General features: G+C 41.8%; 1 protein-coding gene across 2 annotated transcripts in view; it reads right to left on the bottom strand.

Annotated features, from left to right (window-relative positions):
• Positions 1-1,692: 1,692 nt before the first annotated feature.
• The window catches only part of RGS19 (regulator of G protein signaling 19), a 95,557-nt gene continuing 73,248 nt past the window's right edge, over positions 1,693-24,001 (bottom strand). For both annotated transcript variants that reach the window (XM_053710255.1, XM_053710339.1), the window contains exons 4-5: positions 5,055-5,289; positions 1,693-2,729 (exon numbers count right to left, since the gene is read on the bottom strand). In XM_053710255.1, the coding sequence (XP_053566230.1) occupies positions 2,541-2,729; positions 5,055-5,289 (424 nt within the window). In that variant the 3' untranslated portion in view covers positions 1,693-2,540. The remainder of the gene's footprint in view (positions 2,730-5,054; positions 5,290-24,001) is intronic.

The raw sequence follows: 24,001 nt of genomic DNA, 5'->3' as shown, positions 1-24,001 counted from the left end.
TAAGTTGATAGTACATAAATATCTCTCTAGACAAAACAACTTATAAAATGAGTTTCCGCTAATAACCAAGAGCTCTAAGAATAAACTATCCTTAAGCAGAATAGGAAAAAACAGACGGCAAGCGCACAAAAAGTGTTAGCCAAGTAGGGATGTGCAACGACACACCCCTCTATAGAGCCTGGAAACAGGGACATAAAAAGGAAATAGACGAAAAGGAATAGGGTTTCCATCCTTCCTCACCCGTCTTAATCAACTTCGCCATCTGATTCAATGGTCTGAGATTCAACTGGAATATCGACACAACTTTGCTTAGAAGCCAGCGCAGGCGTGCCAGCTTAAATCTAAAGGCGAAATCCTCCTCTGTCGGAGGAATAGAAGCAGCAGGTTCCGACCCAGAAGGTCCATACTCTGAAGCCTCAGAGAGAACCGTATCCCCAGACAACTGATCGGATAAAACCGTCAATTTACATGATACTCCCTGGGCCAAAGTGCATGGATTAACCCTTCATTTGCGCGTAGCAGTACGAGGCAAAGCGGCTAAGGCCACAGACATCGCCATACGAAACGGGGCTGCAACGTCTGGTGGAAAATGGCCCCCTCCCGGTGGAGGTTTAGCGATGCAAGGGGAAGCTGCATGTGTAGGATCGGATGACTGTAGGGGACACGCCTAATGGGACGAAGATTCCTTAGAGGCAGAAGGCTCAGTGGCATCTAACATCTTAACATTGGTTGATGAAAACACCCTGTTGCGGCATATGGAACATAATTGAGAGGGTTGGATTACCCAGGCCTCCTCACAATATTACACATGTATCGAATTTTGTCGTAGAGGGATCACCCTCTAAAAATTCAGAATCCTCCATAAACTAGGTAACCCTAATTAATTCAAGAAAACAAGTGGCACGTATACCCCCAATCTCTGGAGCACTCACCACCTCCTATGACCCAGACAGTATAGAGAAACTCGCTCCTCTCCGTAGTCACTCGGTCAGGAATAGGAAATGGAAACCGTGACCACTGTTCAACAATCCCCCCTCTGGAGATATTAACCCTTGATTCCATAAAGATAAAAGATACCCACTGTGACCCTGTCTTTTAGCGTTAACATATGATTAAAAAATGAAACTATCTTACCGGAATCTATGCCGTGGAACAGAAACATGGTCCTTCAAGTTTGACAGACTATAGCATCGCTTCTGACATGGACTTGAGTGATGAAAAGCAGGCAGTGAAACTCGTCAACACTGATTGCTTAGGAGCCATTAATATGAGTCTGGATGGGTTCGCAGAAAGACTCTCCCTGCATCTTCAGACTCTAACTTTCATCAATGCTCTCACTAAGAGGCTGACAAGACTACTTAAAACTCCAGTCCCATTTCAAAGGAACTACTACAAAATCTTCTGACACTTCTCTGCCAACCTCCTGTGAAGAAAGGCAATGAATGACTGGCGGATGAGGGATGTGGGGGAGGTATTTAAACCTTTGGCTGGGGTGTCTTTGCCTCCTCCTGGTGGCCAGGTTCAGTACTACTCACAAGGAATGCAGCTGTGGACTCTACCTGTATTAAGAAGGAAATACATTATTACAAAAATGAGAGAAAGAGATATGTAGATAGTTTAAAACTATGTCACACAGACTTTTTTTCTCTAAATCGTGGTAACACTGATAGACATAAAACCACACACAAAACATGAACTTAGATATATATATATTTATACATTTAAAAAAAACATACTTTAAAATTTATTGGAGGTGTTGAAATGAAGTAACACTGTTTGGTGTTTGCGCGGTGCCAGTGGCCCAGGGACCTCCGCGGATATTTGGTAATTGCAGGGAGGTGAGCCCTGACTGTAACACTCATCTGAAAAGCATCTTGAGAGAGAATGCAAAGCATTGCTCTACCTCTTGCACGTCACTGCTAGGCACGGCCCAGACATAATGGCACAGATTCTATTATTATTAAGAACTAGAGGTCTATAAAATCCTCACTGTAAACAGACCCCCAGCCTGTAAGGCGGCATCTCCTCCCTCCCCGTCGCACTGGGAGAAATGTGCCCCCCCAGAGATATAAAATTCCTATGATAAAACAAGTCACTTTTACCCCTCCCCAAAAATAAATCCCTAGTACCAACACAGGAGGAGAGGTGTAGGTCACTGAGCAGCTCATTAGGGCACTACTGCCCAGTATGGCACTGAAAGAGTTAACGCATTGTGATTTGAGACAGACTATTACATTACTGCCACAAACTCTGACTGCCACCTTCCTATAAAAGACCTACAGGGCAAATCATCTTTCACCTCACCTGGGAGAATTCATGAGTAATGTATCCCCCTATAAGGTACCTTTAAAAACCCTCAAACTTGTCCAAGCAAATGATCCCCTCTCCATGCCCTGACGGCAAAGGCCACAGGCTGTGTCAGTCTCTGTAGCTTTGGATTTTGAGGTGTGGGAGAGGGGGATTGCTCAAAGTCCCACATTTCCCCCTCAGGTATTTGTATAAAATGTGCGTTTGTCTCTAAATCCCGAGATGGCTCAGTCCTACGACTCCGAGCTGGAACGTGAGAAGCTCTGGAGTAGGGATTTATATATGCTGGAGTTCAGGAATCGGGGATATGAGTCTCTGTGCATAAGTGTGTAGATTTGTAACTGAGCATCATCAAACGTGTGACAGGAAGGCTCCTGTATCCGCCTGTTAATGCCCTCACGCACACGCGAATCCAGACTGACCTGAAGAAGAATACAAGAGGACAAAATAAAAGATTAAGACGTTGTTTGCTACAACATATTATTGACTATAGTCACTATGCACCTCATATACAAATGTAATAGCTGCAGTGTATATGATGAGTCCTCAGAGATGTATTATACAATATTTAACATGATGGTCTCTTAAATGGACAGTATACACCAATTTTCCTATAACTGCATGTAATATACACTACTATAAAGAATAAGATGCACAGATACTGATATAAAAATCCAGTATAAAACCGTTTAAAAACTTACTTAGAAGCTTCCAGTTTAGCTCTGTTTAAAAGGCTACTGGAACACCCACTGCAAGTGGGAAATAGCAGACACTCCTCCCTCCCCCGCATATGAAAAGACCCTTTACACAAACAGAAGCAAGCTGGAGTAGGTATACCTCTGTATTCTCCCCTAAAACTTTGGGGCTTGGTTAGGAGTCTGAAAATCTGAGCAATGTTATTTAAAAATAAGCAAAACTATACATTTTTAAAAACAAACAAACTGTATGGGCTTTATAAATGGATCATCTACAAAACATGTATGCAAAGAAAAATCTAGTGTATAATGTCCTTTTAAAGAAAGAGATATTATAGATCTATCTGAAAGTTAATAACACAATACTCCTTCATTTAAATTCTGGTATCCGTCTCTGTAATTTTACATATACAAGTTCCATTACTACTTTTAATGCTCTTTTACAATAGTTAAAGGGCCATTCTAATGGAAAAATGACATGGTCTAGTTCATTAAAGCATATCATTTTAACACTGGCAATGCTCTGCAAAGGGATTAAAAACAAAAAGTTAAGGTACCACTCGGGAGCGGCAGAGTACTGCTGGGTCCACAGTGGGAACTGACAGTGACCCAATCAGCAGCGGCAGTCGAGCAGCTGGGTTATGCTTCTACCACTGATGATTGGGTCAGCACCAGTTTCAGCTCATGACAAGCAGTTCTCTGCGGCTCCCGAGCAGTACTGCAGGCGTTAGACACACAGAGGTAGAGAGTTGCTAGTTTTAAAATGACATGCTTGAACAAATTATAACATGTAATGTTTTTATTAGAATCGCCTTTTAATAACTATAACCCACTGACCGAGTGTTCTTGAGAGGCTGAAGTGCATACTGCATACTTAAAGGGACATTGTACTCAAAACATTTTATTATTAGGAAATAACAGCATTTAAAGATATTGAAGCAAGAGCAAATACAGTATTAGTACTTCCTGCTAATGCTGCTCTTATATATCAACATTTAAATACAATGTCCCTTTAAAGAAATATAAAAGTGCAAATAGAAAATGCTCTAATGTGATTTAAGCAAGCAAGAGTGCCACAATAAAATGCTCTAACTATGTGTTTAATCCTGCAAAGGGGTCAGCTCCAAAGCAGCAATGCACTACTGTGACCTAGCTAAACAGATCTGGTCAACCAATGACAAGAGGCGTGTGTAGCCACCAATCACCTTCTAGCTTCTAATAGTGCACAGAGCCTACATATAATTTTTAACAAAGGATACCAAGAGAACAAAGTAAATTTGATACCAGAAGTAAATTGAATTTGTTAAAGCTGCATGCTCTACTTGAACCATGAAAGTTTAATGAGTTGCCTGACCTACATGCTATTCAGCGACTAGTTAGATAAATGTAGGAGCTCATTTACATTTAACCTCTAACTAGAAATGGCAAAAAGACTAAGTAAACACATGTAAAAATCCTGAAAGTGTTTCTCACAAAATGATCGTTAAATTAAATCGTTAAATTAAATTCTTAAAACATTTTTATGCAGACTTTTGAAACACTATGTTTAATTATCAATATATTGGTTACGGGTAAAGTCAGAAATCCTAGGATTACCCGGGTAAACCTGACATAACCCAAGCGGCTGTGGGTAAAGACTGATGTACTGTAATTCCCCCATCTACACTATTTCTTTGCCTCTGACTGAAGGGTTTAAGGATACCCGTCAGGCTGAGGCAAAAAAGATAGTGTAGATGTGTGAATTACAGTGCATCGTATATATGTTTGATGCAGTGACTCAATGCACTCTGAGAAGATTTATCATGTTACATCGTGCTCTACCCACAACCGCTTGGGTAATGTCAGATTTACCCAATTTCTTACTTTACCCGCAGCATATATACTACAGCTATACAAAAATGACAATGGTTGCATTATCTACATGTAAACACTTGCAGTTATTGTGCTGTCCACAAGAGGGCAGCAAATCCCCATACATTTTCTCATATAGGGACTGTTGCTGACTGGTACTTTTTTATTACTACTACTATACATTTTTAAAAGTGCAGTTACCTCTTTAGGGGACAATATAGATATATAGTCTTCGTAGATTATGCGTGCCTTCTCTTCCACACTATGCTTGCTATGATCTTTTTTCAGCTCCTCACATGCCAGCCAAAAGAGCATGTTCTCTTCACTATATTCTGTGCGTAGAAATTCACGGAACACGTTGCGTCCGGCTGGATTCTTCATCAGCTTCTCAAATGAGCTGGCCCAGCTATACACCTCATCTGTTGTAGGTTTTGAACTGAATTGGGGGGAAAAAAAAAGTTAGAATGCTCACCGATTATCTCAAGTAGCGCATTTGTGTGATCTTATAAACACGAGAGCATGATGATGTACAGTATTAACTTATGCAGTGTCTGTATCATTCTTTGTAAATGTAGTTGCATTTTTATAAATGTATTATTTATTTATATTTAGAAATGTGTACAAATCACTTTCTTCATACACTCAATACTCAGGTACAGGTGGGGTATCGGCCTAACAACTCCATGAAGTAGTCAGAGGTTTACCAACATTTTAATGAGAACCTCCCTACTTTAATGATAGGCCTTAGTTTAGCTGTGAGCTAGGAGGAATTTATATATAACATTAAACACACAGAGAAAAAGAGGTGTGTCAGGACAGGCTTCTCATTTGGCAGCATTGATTTATCGGAACAAATGTAGTCTTCTTTTAGTCTTGTATCACCATAGCTACCCATATCAAGGCCCTGGAGGGGAGTAAAGGTCACCTTGCCTATTTTTTTTAGGAAGTGCAGTCTATAGGAATTTTCTTCCCAATGCTGCTTGCAATGAAAAAAAACCACACGCATTGTAGTTGACAACTTGAAAGATGTATGCTGTAAAAAAACAACTTCTTTAAAAGACATACTGAAACTGTGACTGCAATGAAAAAAATCAATAAGACAGCAGAGCATATAAAAAACATAAATTATGCTTACCAGATAATTTCCTTTCCTTCTGTACAGGGAGAGTCCACAGCTGCATTTCTAACTTGTGGGAAATTATACCCAAGCTCCAGAGGACACTAAATGCTAACGGGAGGGCAAAAAGAGAGGCGGCCCCGATCTGAGGGCACCACAGCCTGCAAAACTCTTTCTGCCAAAGGCTGCTTCAAAAGAAGCAAAAACATGTTAAAAATTTAGGGAAAAGAATGTAAGGAGGACCAAGTAGCCGTCCTACAAATCTGATCCATAGAGGCCTCATTTTTGAAGACCCAAGAGGACGTCACTGCTCTCGTAGAATGAGCCGGAATCCTCTGAGGAGGCTCGAGTCCCACTGTCTCATATACCAAGCAGATGATACTCCTCAACTAAAGGATAAGGAAGTCAAAGAAGCCATATGACCCTTACGCTTCCCAGATAGATAACAAGCAGAGATAAAAATCTGTCTATTCCTATGTAGCCTGAAGATAGAACTTCAAGGCACGATCCATATTAAGTAGTAAACTTTCCTTCGAGAAAAAGGAACATAAGAAAGGAACCACAATTTCTTGATTGAAGTTGCGATTTGACACAACCTTAAGAGGAAATCCTAACTAGGTTCGTAGACCAGCCTTATTATCGTGGAACACCAGATAAGGAGGATCACATTGCAAGGCCGCAATCCTAGAGACTTCTGCACGCAACAGCAATATTTAGATAGAAAGGAATCTTCCAAGATAACAACTTAATATCAACCTCATGCTTAGGTTCAAAAGTAGCCCGATGCAAGACCTTAAGAACAAAATCTAAGCTCCAAGGAGGAGAATCAGATCGACACACCGGCCTGATCGTAGTCAGAGCCCTAACAAAAAACTGTACGTCTGGAAGCTCAACGAGCCTCTTGTGCAGTAAAACAGACAGGGCCAAAACTGTCCCAACAAAGAACTAGCTAAGAGGCCCTTCTGTAGACCATCCAGGAGGAAGGAAAGAATCCTGGCAGACTTGAGTAGTGTGCCATGACGAACCACACTCTTCACAGAAGGAGGTTCTCCACACCTATGATAGATGGTGAGGAACCGGTTTACGCGCTTGAAGGAGAGGACCATAACCTCTCAAAAAACCCTCTCTTGGCTAAGACTAAGCGACAATCTTGCAGTCCGTCTCAGAGAAATTAGATTTGATGAAGCAAAGGGGCCTTGTTCCAGCAGATCCCTGCAACAAGATAACCTTCATGGAGGGGAAGACGACATCCCCACTAAACCGCGAACCACGATCTTTGTGGCTGCGACAAAGTAATTAATATCACTGACGCATGCTCCTGCTAGGTTCGAGCCACCACTCGAGGAAGGAGGGATATGGCAGAAAAGGAAAAAATTGTATGGAACCTCCAAGGCACCGCTAATGCATCTATTAGCTCCGCCTGAGGATCCCTGAACCACGACCCATCTGTGGGTGAACTGGGCATTGAGACGGGACATCCTGAGACTTTTATCCGGCGTCCCCTTCCAGTTCCAATATCCGAAAACCCCTCGGATGGAGACCTTATCCCCAGATAAAGGGAATGTCTGTAGAGAACATCCTTCCCGGATGACCACACCCGGAGAGCTGACAGCGAGCAGTAGAGGGCCTCTGCCAACTACCAAACCCGAGACAATACCCTCATCGCTAGGGAGTTTCTCGATCCCCTCAGATGGAGATCTAAGCCACTGAAAGTAAGACTGACTAGTGTCTATAAACTGTGACTAACCCAGTAGACTAAACCCTCAGAGCAAAAAGATTGCCTGAAGATCCATAAAGTTAATCGGGAGAGAAACCTCCTGAGTCCACGGGCCTCATGCCCTCACCATCCTGACGGACTTGCAACCGAAGTCAAAACCGCCCCGGATGATTTAAGAAAGATTTCCTCCGGACAAGGAGATCTGGACAAAGACACTAGAGAGCGATTTTCTCAACCAGTAGTCCAAGTAAAGCTGTTAAGACAGATTCGAAACAGCACGGCTCCACTGCCTCAGCATAAACTGAGCCTCGGCTGAGATGAGCAAACAGAACGAAGTCCAAGATGGAGCCCATGACAAATCATCACCACCCAACACAGAGCCAGCGATGGCCTGAAGGAGGTCTGGAGGGCACAACCTGATAAAACTAACTCATAACTTCACAAGTCCGATAGAAATGTCTTCATCTCAATGAAGACTAAAATAGCACCCAGGAATCCACCCTGGTGCCTACACCAGAGAACTCTGGTCTAGATATTCTTCCATCCCTGAGGATTGAGGAAGACAGGTGAAAACCCTAAAGGTTTTCTTTAAGTGGAGACGATTGAACCAGAATCGTCTAGACAGGGGAAGCTACCGCTAGATCTGGATTCTGGCAACTGCCAAAAGAAACTCTAGATTCCTAAAAGGCTTAAAAAGCAGTAGCGAGACCAAACCAGAAGGAGCAATGTACTGGAAGTGCCGATCCAGAAACGTCAACCTTAGGAACCGGAAAAGTTCCCTGAGGAGGAATGAAAAGGTATGCTATCCTTCCTCAACAGTGGTCCTGTCCTGCGCTTCCCATAACAAGGGTAGAGTGGACCTTATACTCTCCCTCTGGAACAAGGAGACATGATAATCTTGCTTAAGAACTTTAGGACCACAAAAAAAAAAAAACGGTTTGAATAATATCCAATGACTCCAAAGGAGAACAAAACCTGCACCCAACTGAAATGGCTTCCCTCTCTCTGTCTGGAAGACATAATCAAGAGAAGGAAAACTGCCCTGGGAGGCTGATATTTGAAGCCTAGCTATGACCTCTAAGACCCATGGATCCTGTACGTGCCTAAATCAAGCGGCAGAAAAAAAGCGATAGTCAGTCCCCAGCGTGATCCAAGATAGAACCTGGAACTGGCTCATCCTGCCAACCTAGTTTAGGCGGGTCTCTGCTCTGCTTGGACATATTCCAGGACTGAGTCGGCTTCCAAAACACTTGGATTACTCAGGCTTAGCGGAGGTCTCTGACGCTGGGCTTTAACCACACTAAAAGAATAAGAAATTTGTCTCTCAGATTCACTCTCTCATCAAACGGTAAAATCTGCAGAATAGCGGAACCAAATTAAATCTTTCTCACAAGCAGAAGGAAAGATTAGATTCATAAGTCATATCTGTCAGAGAGATTCAGGGCCTGAACAGAAAAAACCTGAAGCCCTAGCTTTGGGGCTAGTAATCTGCGAAAGCCCCAGATAAAAGAATTATAAGCTCCAAGGCCTTAATTCTTTCTTGAAAATATTGAGTGAACTATCACCTCGAAACGAGATAGAGAGGCTTCAATAAGAAGTCTCCAGAAACTGCGACAAGTCGTCAGTACATAAATCTCCCTTGTGATGAAACATCTTCATAAAAAGAGTTTCCACTTATAACCAAGAGCTCTAAGAATAAACTATCCTTATAGGAAAACAAAAGGCAAGCGCACAAAAAGTGTTAGCAAAGTAGGGATGGGCAACACACAACCTCCCTATGGAGCCCGGAACTGGGAATTTTAAAAAGGAAATAGACCAAAGGGAAGAGGATTTCCATCCTTCCCCCACCCGCCATCAAATTTGCCATCTGATTTAGTGCTCTGAGATTCGACTGGCAGATCAGTACTAGGAATCTCTAATATCGCCAAAACTTCTCTTAGAAGTGAGCGTAGGCGTGCTATTCTAAATCTAAAAGCAAAATCCTCCTCTGCTGGAGGAACAGAAGCAGCAGGCTCCAACCCAGAAGGTCTGTACTCTGAAGCCTCAGAGAGAACTGCATCCTCAGATGACTGATCAGATACAACCGTCAATTTACATGATGCTCCCTGGGCAGGAGTGCATGGATTAGACCTTCGTTTGCGCGTAGCAGTATGAGGCAAAGCAGCTAAGGCCGCAGACATCGCCATACAGAACTGCGCAGTAACGTCTGGTAGAAAAATGCCCCCTCCAGGTGGAGGATTAGAGGTGCAAGGGGAAGCTGCATGTGTAGGATCAGATGAATGTAGGGGACACACCTCACGAGATGAAGAGTCCTCAGAGTCGGAAGGCTCAGTGGCAGCTAACATCTCAACATTGGTTGATGAAAACACCCTGTTGCGGCACATGGAACATAATTGAGAGGGCTAGACCACCCGGGCCTCCTCACAATATACACAGGTATCAAATTCTATCATAGGGGGATCACCCTCTAAAAAAAAAATCAGAATCCTCCATAACTAGGTAACCTTATTTAAATTAAAAAAAACAACAACCGGCACCTATACCCCCAATGGTTGGGGCACTCACAACCTACTATGACCCAGACAGTATAGAGAAAACTCGCTTCTCTCTGTAGTCACTCGGTCAGGAATAGGACGTGGAAACCGTGACCCCTCCCGGTCACAAGGTGTGCAATGCAGGACCACCCCTGCTAAAGAAAAAGCACGCCAAGCTTAATAAAACTGCGCAGCTCTCAAAGTAAAAGAGCAACCTGTATGTTCCATATCAGCCTATGAGCCCAAAACATCTCACACATATAAAGCAGCATAAAATCACACAAACAAATATGATTAAAATCCCACTGTTCAACAATCCCCCTCAGGAGATATTAACCCTTGATTCCATAAAGATAAAAGAGTCCCACTGTGGCCCTGTCTTCTAGCGTTAACATAGGTGTAAAAAATGAAACAATCTTACCTAAATCTAAGCCGTGGAACAGAAACAGCTGTAGCATCGCTTCTGACATGGATTTGAGTGAAGAAAGCAGGCAGTGAAACTTGGCAACACTGACTACTTAGGAGCTGTTAATACAAATCTGAATAGTTTCGCAGAAAGACTCTCCCTACATCTCCAGACCCTAACTTTTGTCAATGCTCTCACTGAGAGGCGGACAAGACTACTTAAAACTCCAGTCCCATATCGAAGGGTAGATACCCTTCCTAAGGAACTACTCCGAAATCTTCTGACACTTCTCTGCCAACCTCCTGTGACGAAAGGCAAAGAATGACTGGGGGATGAGGGAAGTGGGGGACGTATTAAAGCCTTTGGCTGGGGTGTCTTTGCCTCCTCTTGGTGGCCAGGTTCAGTATTTCCCACAAGTAAGGAATGCAGCTGTGGACTCTCCCTGTATTAAGAAGGAAATGGCTAAAGGAAAAGAAACTCACTTTGTATACAAAGTAAACAGGGGACGCTATACTACACACAACACTGCATCTAATCCAGAAAAATAATCAGTCACCAGGGCATCTCCTCTTCTTAAAGGGACAATCAAGTCCAAAAAAAACTTTAATGATTTAAATAAGGAATGTCATTTTTAACAACTTTCCAATTTACTTTTATCACCAATTTTGGTTTGTTCTCTTGGTATTCTTAGTTGAATGCTAAACCTAGGAGGTTCATATGCTAATTTCTTAGACCTTGAAGACTGCCTCTAATCTGAATGCCTTTTGACCACTAGAGAGCATTAGTTCACGTGTTTCATATAGATAACATTGAGCTCATGCACGTGAAGTTACCCTGGAGTGAGCACTGATTGGCTAAAATGCAAGTCTGTCAAAAGAACTGAAACAAGGGGGCAGTTTGCAGAGGCTTAGATACAAGGTAATCACAAAGGTAAAAAGTGTATTTCTATAACAGTGTTGGCTATGCAAAACTGGGGAATGGGTAATAAAGGGATTATCTTTCTTTTTAAACAACAAAAATTCTGGTGTTGACTGTCCCTTTAAGGTGCGGGAAAACCAGCAAGGTAAAAACAAAAGGGCTACTCATGGTGTAGACCAGTGCTTTCCAAACTGTGTGTCGTGACACAGTGTGTCGGCAGCAGTGTGTAGGTGTGTCCCTACTTCAGCACAAATTTTTTTGAATTAAAAAAATAAATAAAAATTTGGCTTCTGACTTTCCACCTGGTTGACACGTGATTGATACCTAGTGGGTCACAGATCATCTTAACCGATTGGCACAGCTAAGCGGGAACTGAAACTGTTCCCATTGGCGGCTTTGGTGCGAAAATTGGCTTCTGACTGCACGTGTAGTCTCCTCAATGGCTTGTGACTGCACGTGTAGTCAGTGAGTGGGACAGCAGTGTGTTTGCAGCGCGGGCAGTAATCAGTCGGACACGCAGAGCTCTGAGGGCGGCAGCTTAAATGATGAGCTGAAGTCAGAAGTCAAAGTATTTTTTTTTTGCAGCTAGCTCCCAGTAGTGCATTGCTGCTCCTGCTCTTGATATATGGATAGGAAGTGGAAGCTTAAAAATGCTTGATGATGAAATGCGAGTGTCTTTAGCTAATATTCCACCAAATATTCAGAAACTGTGTTCATCCCATCAACCTCATACAGCCCATTAAAATAGTAAGTAGCTATTGGTGTCATTAAATTTTTTTTAATTCTTGCACATACTTACTGTTACTTGTAAATACAATTTGTTATTATATAATTTATGTATGTGTCTATCTCTTAAAACAAGTAAGTTTAACCTCCTGCTTGCTAGTACAGCTAAATTACTGTGTTGCGAAATGATGTAGGTCTAAAAAGTGTGTCAGCAACATGAATAGTTTGGAAAGCTCTGGTGTAGAATGTGATTTATAAAACAAATAAAAACATACCAAATGGGTCACTCACAAGTAAGATGGCACTATATAGATGAATAGTGCAAATAGGCAGGATGGATGTCACAGCCACTAGCTGGCTGATGCTCCCAGCAACAACCTCCAGGGGAATTCCTCTTTGGACACCAGAGTCTCCAATATTCGGCCATAGACCATCAGGAAAAATCCAGCAGCCACTTTCCACAAACAGTACGCTGCAAATGTGTCACAATCACATAGCTGTTTAGAGCAAGATGCTGTTGGTTGAAAAAAATGAATTTCTAACCAATAGCATCAGCTATGAGATTGTGACCCATTTGGGATTTTTTTTATTTGTTTTATATATCACAGTCTACACCATGAGGCGCCCTTTTGTTTTTATCTTGTTAAAGGAAAAGAACCATCAACATATTCCAACCATACACTGCTCATAAAAGCAATATGTCTGCCAAACTCTACCGATCTTTAAATAATGAACTAAAAAGTAATTTCAAACCTGACTCAGTCTCTTGTCAACAGGCTTATCATGTTAAAAGGGAAATTAAACAATAAATATATTTCATATACCTCCCTCTAATTATGGGTACCACCATTTGGGAATCTATGTTTTACTGCAGGTATCTGAACGAGAGTGTCTGCTCATATGCAAACGTCAGCTCTTGAATGTTTTGAAAGATTTCAACATGACGGCGCCAAGAGTAGTGTTAAAAAAATAAAGGTTTAATATCCATCTAAATAAATAGTAATGTTCTAATCTGCTAAATTACTGCATCTGCCTTAGGATGTTTTTCTAAATTCTTTAAGGCAGAATCAGAAAAAAATAAGGATAAAAATGATCAAACCTGCAAGAACGTATATGGTGAGACTATTCCTTCGACTACAGAAAACCAGATCTGCTCTAACCTTCCAAGCTCAAGCAGTAGAGAAAGATATACAGATCTCAGATAAACAATATCTTCCTTTAAATCTAAGAAAAGAAAAATGACCTGAAGTCCACTCTTTTTTATTCCACTTTATTATTTAGTATTCTGCACACTACATATAAATAGAACAATATTTCAATGTAAATATTTAAAGTGCAAAACAGTATAAAGGACAATAATGATAATCATATCAGAGCCAACAAAGAGAGAAACCATTAGTTACATGTTCAAAAGACATCTAAGGAAATAAACAATGCTAATACCCAAACAGAACGAGTATTAATTCTACACAGTAAAGTATAGAAGTAAGGGTTAGTATTATACAAATCAACCTCTTAATCCATTAACATTTTCTTTATGTATAAATAGAGATAGTCTTGCAATTTATGGGTAAGCAAGTAGTGATACTGTTCTTGAGACAAGGTGGTGGAGATGTGACTTTTTTGTGTCTAATACCTGGAGATGAATTGCTTAGCGCTGTTAATTAGGATTATCAAAAGGGAAGATCTAAAACTAGAGGTAATCCTAGTCTTATGAAATAAGAAGTCAAGAGGATCCCTATGGAGAGAACCCCAGAGGGAGAATTTTTTTTTCACTTTCTGCGATGAGATTTCTTTAGTGTAAATTTTTCTACAGGCCATTTTTAAATACAATTCAATTTTAAAGGGTCAGTAAACCTTAAAAATAATGTTATATAATTCTGCACATAGTGCAGAATTATATAACATTATATTAGCCAAACTTTGTAAATCATAATATTCCCTTTTTATTTTGTAAAAATACCGCTGTTTTACAGACCCGCTCTCTGTACTCTGCTGAGCGGGTCTGTTGTTTTTACTGAGCGCATCGGGCCAGCTGTATAGTCACAGCCCGGCCCGACCGCGCCATTAGACACAGTGCAGCTCGCTCCTGCTCTGTCTGACAGCGGGAGCGAGCTGCACTGTGTCTAATGGCGCGGTCGGGCCGGGCTGTGACTATACAGCTGGACCGATGCGCTCAGTAAAAACAACAGACCCGCTCAGCAGAGTACAGAGAGCGGGTCTGTAAAACAGCGGTATTTTTACAAAATAAAAAGGGAATATTATGATTTACAAAGTTTGGCTAATATAATGTTATATAATTCTGCACTATGTACAGAATTATATAACATTATTTTTAAGGTTTACTGTCCCTTTAAATTAGGCAGTTACACTAAAGCACCAGTTCAACTGCAATATGTTGGTTAACTAAAGAATAAAAACATTTCTAAAGTTTGATAAGATAGTGCAGTAGTTGAAAATTGCATTTCAAATTAGCTGCAGAAAAACTAAATTATATAATGAGGCCCATTTATTAAAGGTCTGTCAGACCTGATCCGACAGTGCGGATCAGGTCCGACATACAGGCGGACAGGGTTATGAAGCAGCGGTCTTTAGACCACTGCTTCATAGCTGCTGTTTCTGTCGCCAGAAACACAGGCCCTCAAGCTCCATTCGGAGCTTGACAAATGGGCCTCATAGTCTCTTGAATAAATGTGTTTTCTTTTCTCTTGGTCTAACATAGAAATGTAGTAATAAAAAGGTGCAATGCTCATAAGAATGTCTTACATTCCGAACAAAACAGCTTTGCAGACTGGGAAAGGCTAGGGGAGTGTTTGAAAAAAGCCAGTTTATAATCAAAGCACTGCTGCTTTACAGTGCTACTGCATTGACTGTTAACTTCAAATAGCACTTTTCTCTTGATGCACTGGAACACTTAAACAGTGCAGCCAGAACACAGCCCTGTTTGAAGAGTAGAGCTGCAAAGTTAAAGCACTAAGTCTAACAGTTCCTGCATGTGTCCCGTTCTTTCTGCAGACATGCTGCATTTTCTGCGATGACATCTCAGATCACTGTATGTTCTGCCTTGGGGGAGAGAACAAGGCCACACTAATCCCATTTCATACATTATCATCCTACAGAAGTCGGCTATTAATGGTCATGACAACCATACAGTATATGAGTAGCCATACCAATATATAAGCACCCTCCCCAACATTTAGCTGCACTTGAATGGTTGATTTTGGCCAGTCTATACAGGGTTAAATACCACCTGGTTAATCATTTTGTGTTTGTTTTAACAATTCTCAAAAAAGTGGAGGATATAGCGACACGATTCAAGAGCAATCTCCATTCTTTATCTGGTAGCTGAAAACCCAACTGTCCCATGTCACTATATAAAAGGGGAGCGGAGCTCTAGTAGTTTGCAGCTACGGAACTGTGTCTCTATGAACCTGTGTGTGAGATTTATTTTACACTTTCCATTTTGTACTTTTTGGTACAATTTTATCTTTAAATTATGAAATTACACTCCACATTAAATAGAATTTACTGTGCACATTAAAACAGAATTTATGTTTACCTGATAAATTGCTTTCTCCAACGGTGTGTCCGGTCCACGGCGTCATCCTTACTTGTGGGATATTCTCCTCCCCAACAGGAAATGGCAAAGAGCCCAGCAAAGCTGGTCACATGATCCCTCCTAGGCTCCGCCTACCCCAGTCATTCGACCGACGTTAAGGAGGAATATTTGCATAGGAGAAACCATATGGTACCGTGGTGACTGTAGTTAAAGAAAATAAATTATCAGACCTGATTAAAAAAACCAGGGCGGGCCGTGGACCGGACACACCGTTGGAGAAAGCAATTTATCAGGTAAACATAAATTCTGTTTTCTCCAACATAGGTGTGTCCGGTCCACGGCGTCATCCTTACTTGTGGGAACCAATACCAAAGCTTTAGGACACGGATGAAGGGAGGGAGCAAATCAGGTCACCTAAATGGAAGGCACCACGGCTTGCAAAACCTTTCTCCCAAAAATAGCCTCAGAAGAAGCAAAAGTATCAAACTTGTAAAATTTGGTAAAAGTGTGCAGTGAAGACCAAGTCGCTGCCCTACATATCTGATCAACAGAAGCCTCGTTCTTGAAGGCCCATGTGGAAGCCACAGCCCTAGTGGAATGAGCTGTGATTCTTTCGGGAGGCTGCCGTCCGGCAGTCTCGTAAGCCAATCTGATGATGCTTTTAATCCAAAAAGAGAGAGAGGTAGAAGTTGCTTTTTGACCTCTCCTTTTACCAGAATAAACAACAAACAAGGAAGATGTTTGTCTAAAATCCTTTGTAGCATCTAAATAGAATTTTAGAGCGCGAACAACATCCAAATTGTGCAACAAACGTTCCTTCTTTGAAACTGGTTTCGGACACAGAGAAGGTACGATAATCTCCTGGTTAATGTTTTTGTTAGAAACAACTTTTGGAAGAAAACCAGGTTTAGTACGTAAAACCACCTTATCTGCATGGAACACCAGATAAGGAGGAGAACACTGCAGAGCAGATAATTCTGAAACTCTTCTAGCAGAAGAAATTGCAACTAAAAACAAAACTTTCCAAGATAATAACTTAATATCAACGGAATGCAAGGGTTCAAACGGAACCCCCTGAAGAACTGAAAGAACTAAATTGAGACTCCAAGGAGGAGTCAAAGGTTTGTAAACAGGCTTAATTCTAACCAGAGCCTGAACAAAGGCTTGAACATCTGGCACAGCTGCCAGCTTTTTGTGAAGTAACACAGACAAGGCAGAAATCTGTCCCTTCAGGGAACTTGCAGATAATCCTTTTTCCAATCCTTCTTGAAGGAAGGATAGAATCTTAGGAATCTTAACCTTGTCCCAAGGGAATCCTTTAGATTCACACCAACAGATATATTTTTTCCAAATTTTGTGGTAAATCTTTCTAGTTACAGGCTTTCTGGCCTGAACAAGAGTATCGATAACAGAATCTGAGAACCCTCGCTTCGATAAGATCAAGCGTTCAATCTCCAAGCAGTCAGCTGGAGTGAAACCAGGTTCGGATGTTCGAACGGACCCTGAACAAGAAGGTCTCGTCTCAAAGGTAGCTTCCAAGGTGGAGCCGATGACATATTCACCAGATCTGCATACCAAGTCCTGCGTGGCCACGCAGGAGCTATCAAGATCACCGACGCCCTCTCCTGATTGATCCTGGCTACCAGCCTGGGGATGAGAGGGAACGGCGGGAACACATAAGCTAGTTTGAAGGTCCAAGGTGCTACTAGTGCATCCACTAGAGCCGCCTTGGGATCCCTGGATCTGGACCCGTAGCAAGGAACTTTGAAGTTCTGACGAGAGGCCATCAGATCCATGTCTGGAATGCCCCACAGCTGAGTGACTTGGGCAAAGATTTCCGGATGGAGTTCCCACTCCCCCGGATGCAATGTCTGACGACTCAGAAAATCCGCTTCCCAATTTTCCACTCCTGGGATGTGGATAGCGGACAGGTGGCAGGAGTGAGACTCCGCCCATAGAATGATTTTGGTCACTTCTTCCATCGCTAGGGAACTCCTTGTTCCCCCCTGATGGTTGATGTACGCAACAGTTGTCATGTTGTCTGATTGAAACCGTATGAACTTGGCCCTCGCTAGCTGAGGCCAAGCCTTGAGAGCATTGAATATCGCTCTCAGTTCCAGAATATTTATCGGTAGAAGAGATTCTTCCCGAGACCAAAGACCCTGAGCTTTCAGGGATCCCCAGACCGCGCCCCAGCCCATCAGACTGGCGTCGGTCGTGACAATGACCCACTCTGGTCTGTGGAATGTCATCCCTTGTGACAGGTTGTCCAGGGACAGCCACCAACGGAGTGAGTCTCTGGTCCTCTGATTTACTTGTATCTTCGGAGACAAGTCTGTATAATCCCCATTCCACTGACTGAGCATGCACAGTTGTAATGGTCTTAGATGAATGCGCACAAAAGGAACTATGTCCATAGCCGCTACCATCAACCCGATCACTTCCATGCACTGAGCTATGGAAGGAAGAGGAACGGAATGAAGTATCCGACAAGAGTCTAGAAGCTTTGTTTTTCTGGTCTCTGTCAGAAATATCCTCATTTCTAAGGAGTCTATTATTGTTCCCAAGAAGGGAACCCTTGTTGACGGAGATAGAGAACTCTTTTCCACGTTCACTTTCCATCCGTGAGATCTGAGAAAGGCCAGGACGATGTCCGTGTGAGCCTTTGCTTGAGGAAGGGACGACGCTTGAATCAGAATGTCGTCCAAGTAAGGTACTACAGCAATGCCCCTTGGTCTTAGCACAGCTAGAAGGGACCCTAGAACCTTTGTGAAAATCCTTGGAGCAGTGGCTAATCCGAAAGGAAGCGCCACGAACTGGTAATGCTTGTCCAGGAATGCGAACCTTAGGAACCGATGATGTTCCTTGTGGATAGGAATATGTAGATATGCATCCTTTAAATCCACCGTGGTCATGAATTGACCTTCCTGGATGGAAGGAAGAATAGTTCGAATGGTTTCCATCTTGAACGATGGAACCTTGAGAAACTTGTTTAAGATCTTGAGATCTAAGATTGGTCTGAACGTTCCCTCTTTTTTGGGAACTATGAACAGATTGGAGTAGAACCCCATCCCTTGTTCTCTTAATGGAACAGGATGAATCACTCCCATTTTTAACAGGTCTTCTACACAATGTAAGAATGCCTGTCTTTTTATGTGGTCTGAAGACAACTGAGACCTGTGGAACCTCCCCCTTGGGGGAAGTCCCTTGAATTCCAGAAGATAACCTTGGGAGACTATTTCTAGCGCCCAAGGATCCAGAACATCTCTTGCCCAAGCCTGAGCGAAGAGAGAGAGTCTGCCCCCCACCAGATCCGGTCCCGGATCGGGGGCCAACATTTCATGCAGTCTTGGTAGCAGTGGCAGGTTTCTTGGCCTGCTTTCCCTTGTTCCAGCCTTGCATTGGTCTCCAAGCTGGCTTGGCTTGAGAAGTATTACCCTCTTGCTTAGAGGACGTAGCACCTCGGGCTGGTCCGTTTCTACGAAAGGGACGAAAATTAGGTTTATTTTTTGTCTTGAAAGGCCGATCCTGAGGAAGGGCGTGGCCCTTACCCCCAGTGATATCAGAGATAATCTCTTTCAAGTCAGGGCCAAACAGCGTTTTCCCCTTGAAAGGAATGTTAAGTAGCTTGTTCTTGGAAGACGCATCAGCCGACCAAGATTTCAACCAAAGCGCTCTGCGCGCCACAATAGCAAACCCAGAATTCTTAGCCGCTAACCTAGCCAATTGCAAAGTGGCGTCTAGGGTGAAAGAATTAGCCAATTTGAGAGCATTGATTCTGTCCATAATCTCCTCATAAGGAGGAGAATCACTATCGACCGCCTTTATCAGCTCATCGAACCAGAAACATGCGGCTGTAGCGACAGGGACAATGCATGCAATTGGTTGTAGAAGGTAACCCTGCTGAACAAACATCTTTTTAAGCAAACCTTCTAATTTTTTATCCATAGGATCTTTGAAAGCACAACTATCCTCTATGGGTATAGTGGTGCGTTTGTTTAAAGTGGAAACCGCTCCCTCGACCTTGGGGACTGTCTGCCATAAGTCCTTTCTGGGGTCGACCAAAGGAAACAATTTTTTAAATATGGGGGGAGGGACGAAAGGAATACCGGGCCTTTCCCATTCTTTATTAACAATGTCCGCCACCCGCTTGGGTATAGGAAAAGCTTCTGGGAGCCCCGGCACCTCTAGGAACTTGTCCATTTTACATAGTTTCTCTGGGATGACCAACTTGTCACAATCATCCAGAGTGGATAATACCTCCTTAAGCAGAATGCGGAGATGTTCCAACTTAAATTTAAATGCAATCACATCAGGTTCAGCCTGTTGAGAAATGTTCCCTGAATCAGTAATTTCTCCCTCAGACAAAACCTCCCTGGCCCCATCAGACTGGGTTAGGGGCCCTTCAGAGATATTAGTATCAGCGTTGCCATGCTCTTCAGTATCTAAAACAGAGCAGCCGCGCTTACGCTGACAAGTGTTCATTTGGGCTAAAATGTTTTTGACAGAATTATCCATTACAGCCGTTAATTGTTGCATAGTAAGGAGTATTGGCGCGCTAGATGTACTAGGGGCCTCCTGAGTGGGCAAGACTCGTGTAGACGAAGGAGGGAATGATGCAGTACCATGCTTACTCCCCTCACTTGAGGAATCATCTTGGGCATCATTGTCATTATCACATAAATCACATTTATTTAACTGAATAGGAATTCTGGCTTCCCCACATTCAGAACACAGTCTATCTGGTAGTTCAGACATGTTAAACAGGCATAAACTTGATAACAAAGTACAAAAACGTTTTAAAATAAAACCGTTACTGTCACTTTAAATTTTTAAACTGAACACACTTTATTACTGCAATTGCGAAAAAACATGAAGGAATTATGCAAAATTCACCAAATTTTCACCACAGTGTCTTAAAGCCTTAAAAGTATTGCACACCAAATTTGGAAGCTTTAACCCTTAAAATAACGGAATCGGAGCCGTTTTAAACTTTAACCCCTTTACAGTCCCTGGTATCTGCTTTGCTGAGACCCAACCAAGCCCAAAGGGGAATACGATACCAAATGACGCCTTCAGAAAGTCTTTTCTAAGTATCAGAGCTCCTCACACATGCGACTGCATGCCATGCTTCTCAAAAACAAGTGCGCCACACCGGCGCGAAAATGAGGCTCTGCTTATGCTTTGGGAAAGCCCCTAAGGAAAAAGGTGTCTAATACAGTGCCTGCCGATATTCTTATATCAAATACCCAGATAAAATGATTCCTCAAGGCTAAATATGTGTTAATAATGAATCGATTTAGCCCAGAAAAGTCTACAGTCTTAATAAGCCCTTGTGAAGCCCTTATTTATGATCGTAATAAACATGGCTTACCGGATCCCATAGGGAAAATGACAGCTTCCAGCATTACATCGTCTTGTTAGAATGTGTCATACCTCAAGCAGCAAGAGACTGCATACTGTTCCCCCAACTGAAGTTAATAGCTCTCAACAGTCCTGTGTGGAACAGCCATGGATTTTAGTTACGGTTGCTAAAATCATTTTCCTCATACAAACAGAAATCTTCATCTCTTTTCTGTTTCTGAGTAAATAGTACATACCAGCACTATTTCAAAATAACAAACTCTTGATTGAATAATAAAAACTACAGTTAAACACTAAAAAACTCTAAGCCATCTCCGTGGAGATGTTGCCTGTACAACGGCAAAGAGAATGACTGGGGTAGGCGGAGCCTAGGAGGGATCATGTGACCAGCTTTGCTGGGCTCTTTGCCATTTCCTGTTGGGGAGGAGAATATCCCACAAGTAAGGATGACGCCGTGGACCGGACACACCTATGTTGGAGAAATACACATTTTTTCTGTATAATTTAAGAATTATAATGTGTAATACAAATTTGCATTTTGATGAATATAATTAATATCATTTTTAATGCATAATATTTTTAATGTGTACTTACATTTTTGCACTGCACTATTAATACAGTTTTTAGAATAATTTGTTATTGTCCAGTACACTATAATGTATGTCTCTCCTTTACACACATTAATGTAGGACATGCCCTTAGCGAGATACACAGCTATCAAGGTAATATCTGCCTTTAGAAAATACAGTGAAGAACCTTGTAGCAATGACAGATTTGTTTAACAGAATTTTGCCTGAGCTTTAGACAACCAGGTCCTAAATTAGAAGCAAAATCTGGATTGTTCCTTAAAATCTCAAAGGCAGAGACATCTTCCTAAATGGATTACTCTAAAGTAAAATTTAGCTTATAAAAGCAAATCCTAAACCTGTAGAGATGTTTATAACCCTTGCTATTTCAAGAAGGTTAAAGGGACAGTCAACTCCAAAAATGTTATTGTTTAAAAAGATAGATAATCCCTTTATTACCCATTCCCCAGTTTTGCATAACCAACACTGTTATATCAATATACTTTTTACCTCTGATTACCTTGTATCTAAGCATCTTCTGACAGCCCCTGATCACGAGACTTTTTATTTATTATCTATTGACTTGCATTTTAGCCAATTAGTGCTGTGTTGTGCACAACTTCACGGGCGTGAGTTCAATGTTATCTATATCGTCCACATGAACTAGCAGTCTCCTGTTGTGAAAAGCTAATAAAAAAGCATGTGATAAGAGGCTGTCGGCAGTGGCTTAGAAACAGGCAGAAATTTAGAGGTTTAAATGTTATAAAGTATATTAATATAACTGTGTTGGTTGTGCAAAGCTGGGGAATGGGTGGTAAAGGCATTATCTATCTTTTAAAACAATAAAAATTTTGGTATTGAAAAATGAACCACTAAGTGCCCAATATAATAAAAATAAATATTTATCACTTTTACAACATTCTCAACTTAAAAAACAGAATGTCATAAACATGCTTCATAGAGTAGAGCACTGGTTTTCAAACCTCTCCTCAGACCTCCCCAACAGGCCAGGTTTTCAGGATTGCCTTGGATGAGAGCAGGGAAAATAACCATGTTTACTAATCAGCTGATTATTTCACCTGTGCTCCAGTTAAGATATCCTGGCCTGTTAGGGAGGTCTGAGGACCGGTTTGAAAACCAGTGGAGTAGAGAAACCAAGCAGCGTATCTAGATTAAACAAATACTATCAAATCAAATTCTATATTCATATCCTTAGTGCACACTAAACCAAAAGATTAAAAACATTTTGTTTGGGATTTAACTCATGGTCACGCGCTCCGCTTGGCCTTAGAGCATGATAAATTATTTGAAATGTTAGCTGACTGGGGCAATATAGGTGCTATGATGTTGAAGATACAACTTTACTGTTATTTTCTTTTTCAGGATACTTATTACATGTAGATAAAGAGGGCAGCTGTGGTATCCAATGTTGCCCAAACATAGGCTACATACAGTAGATGATACAAGTATTTAGTCAGGTGCACATGCAAAAAGAATACCATGCACTTACATGATTAAAAAAAAGGTCATAAAGAACCAGTCCCCACATTGCTGCACCTGCATGTCGTGCTGCATCACTACTGGTTTTGCCGCAAGTGGATACACAGACATGGTCTCTGCTAGTGTACTCTCTAAAGTCAGTTTTGTGAGAGGCGCAGCAGTGAAACAGTTAATTAGAGCAAATATCAAACACTAATTAAGTGCAAGATGTGGTTCCTTTAGTAACTTTTTTTTACTGTGCATGCTCAGTAGATTGGAAGGGGGTGTTCCAGTGATGTCAAGGTAAACCGTGAATTGGAGAGTCTGCCTTGATTCACTGTTTTCCTTAGAAAAGTGTCAATCTAGCGGTTGATTGTCTACTGGTCCACATATTTTTTTCCCCAAAGTAACGGCTAGATTACGAGTTTTGCGTTAGGCTTAAAAATCAACGTTGGCCAGTCCTAACGCTGCTTTTTAACGCCCGCTGGTATTACGAGTCTTGCAGGCACAGGCTCAATGCTCACTTTTTTGGCCAAACTTGGAAATACCGCAAATCCACTTACGTCAATTGCGTATCCTATATTTTTAATGGGACTTGCATAGCGCCGGTATTACGAGTCTGCCAAAAAGCGAGCGGTAGACCCTCTCCTGTCAAGACTGGTACCGCATTTTAAAGTCAGTAGTTAAGAGTTTTATGGTACAACGCCGTAGCATAAAACTCTTAACTAAAGTGCTATAAAGTACACTAACACCCATAAACTA

The sequence above is a fragment of the Bombina bombina genome, chromosome 1 (assembly GCF_027579735.1).
Source record: "Bombina bombina isolate aBomBom1 chromosome 1, aBomBom1.pri, whole genome shotgun sequence".
In the NCBI taxonomy this organism is placed as follows: domain Eukaryota; kingdom Metazoa; phylum Chordata; class Amphibia; order Anura; family Bombinatoridae; genus Bombina; species Bombina bombina.
Note: the sequence above shows the minus strand (reverse complement) of the source record. Positions and strands in the feature narration are given on the sequence as shown.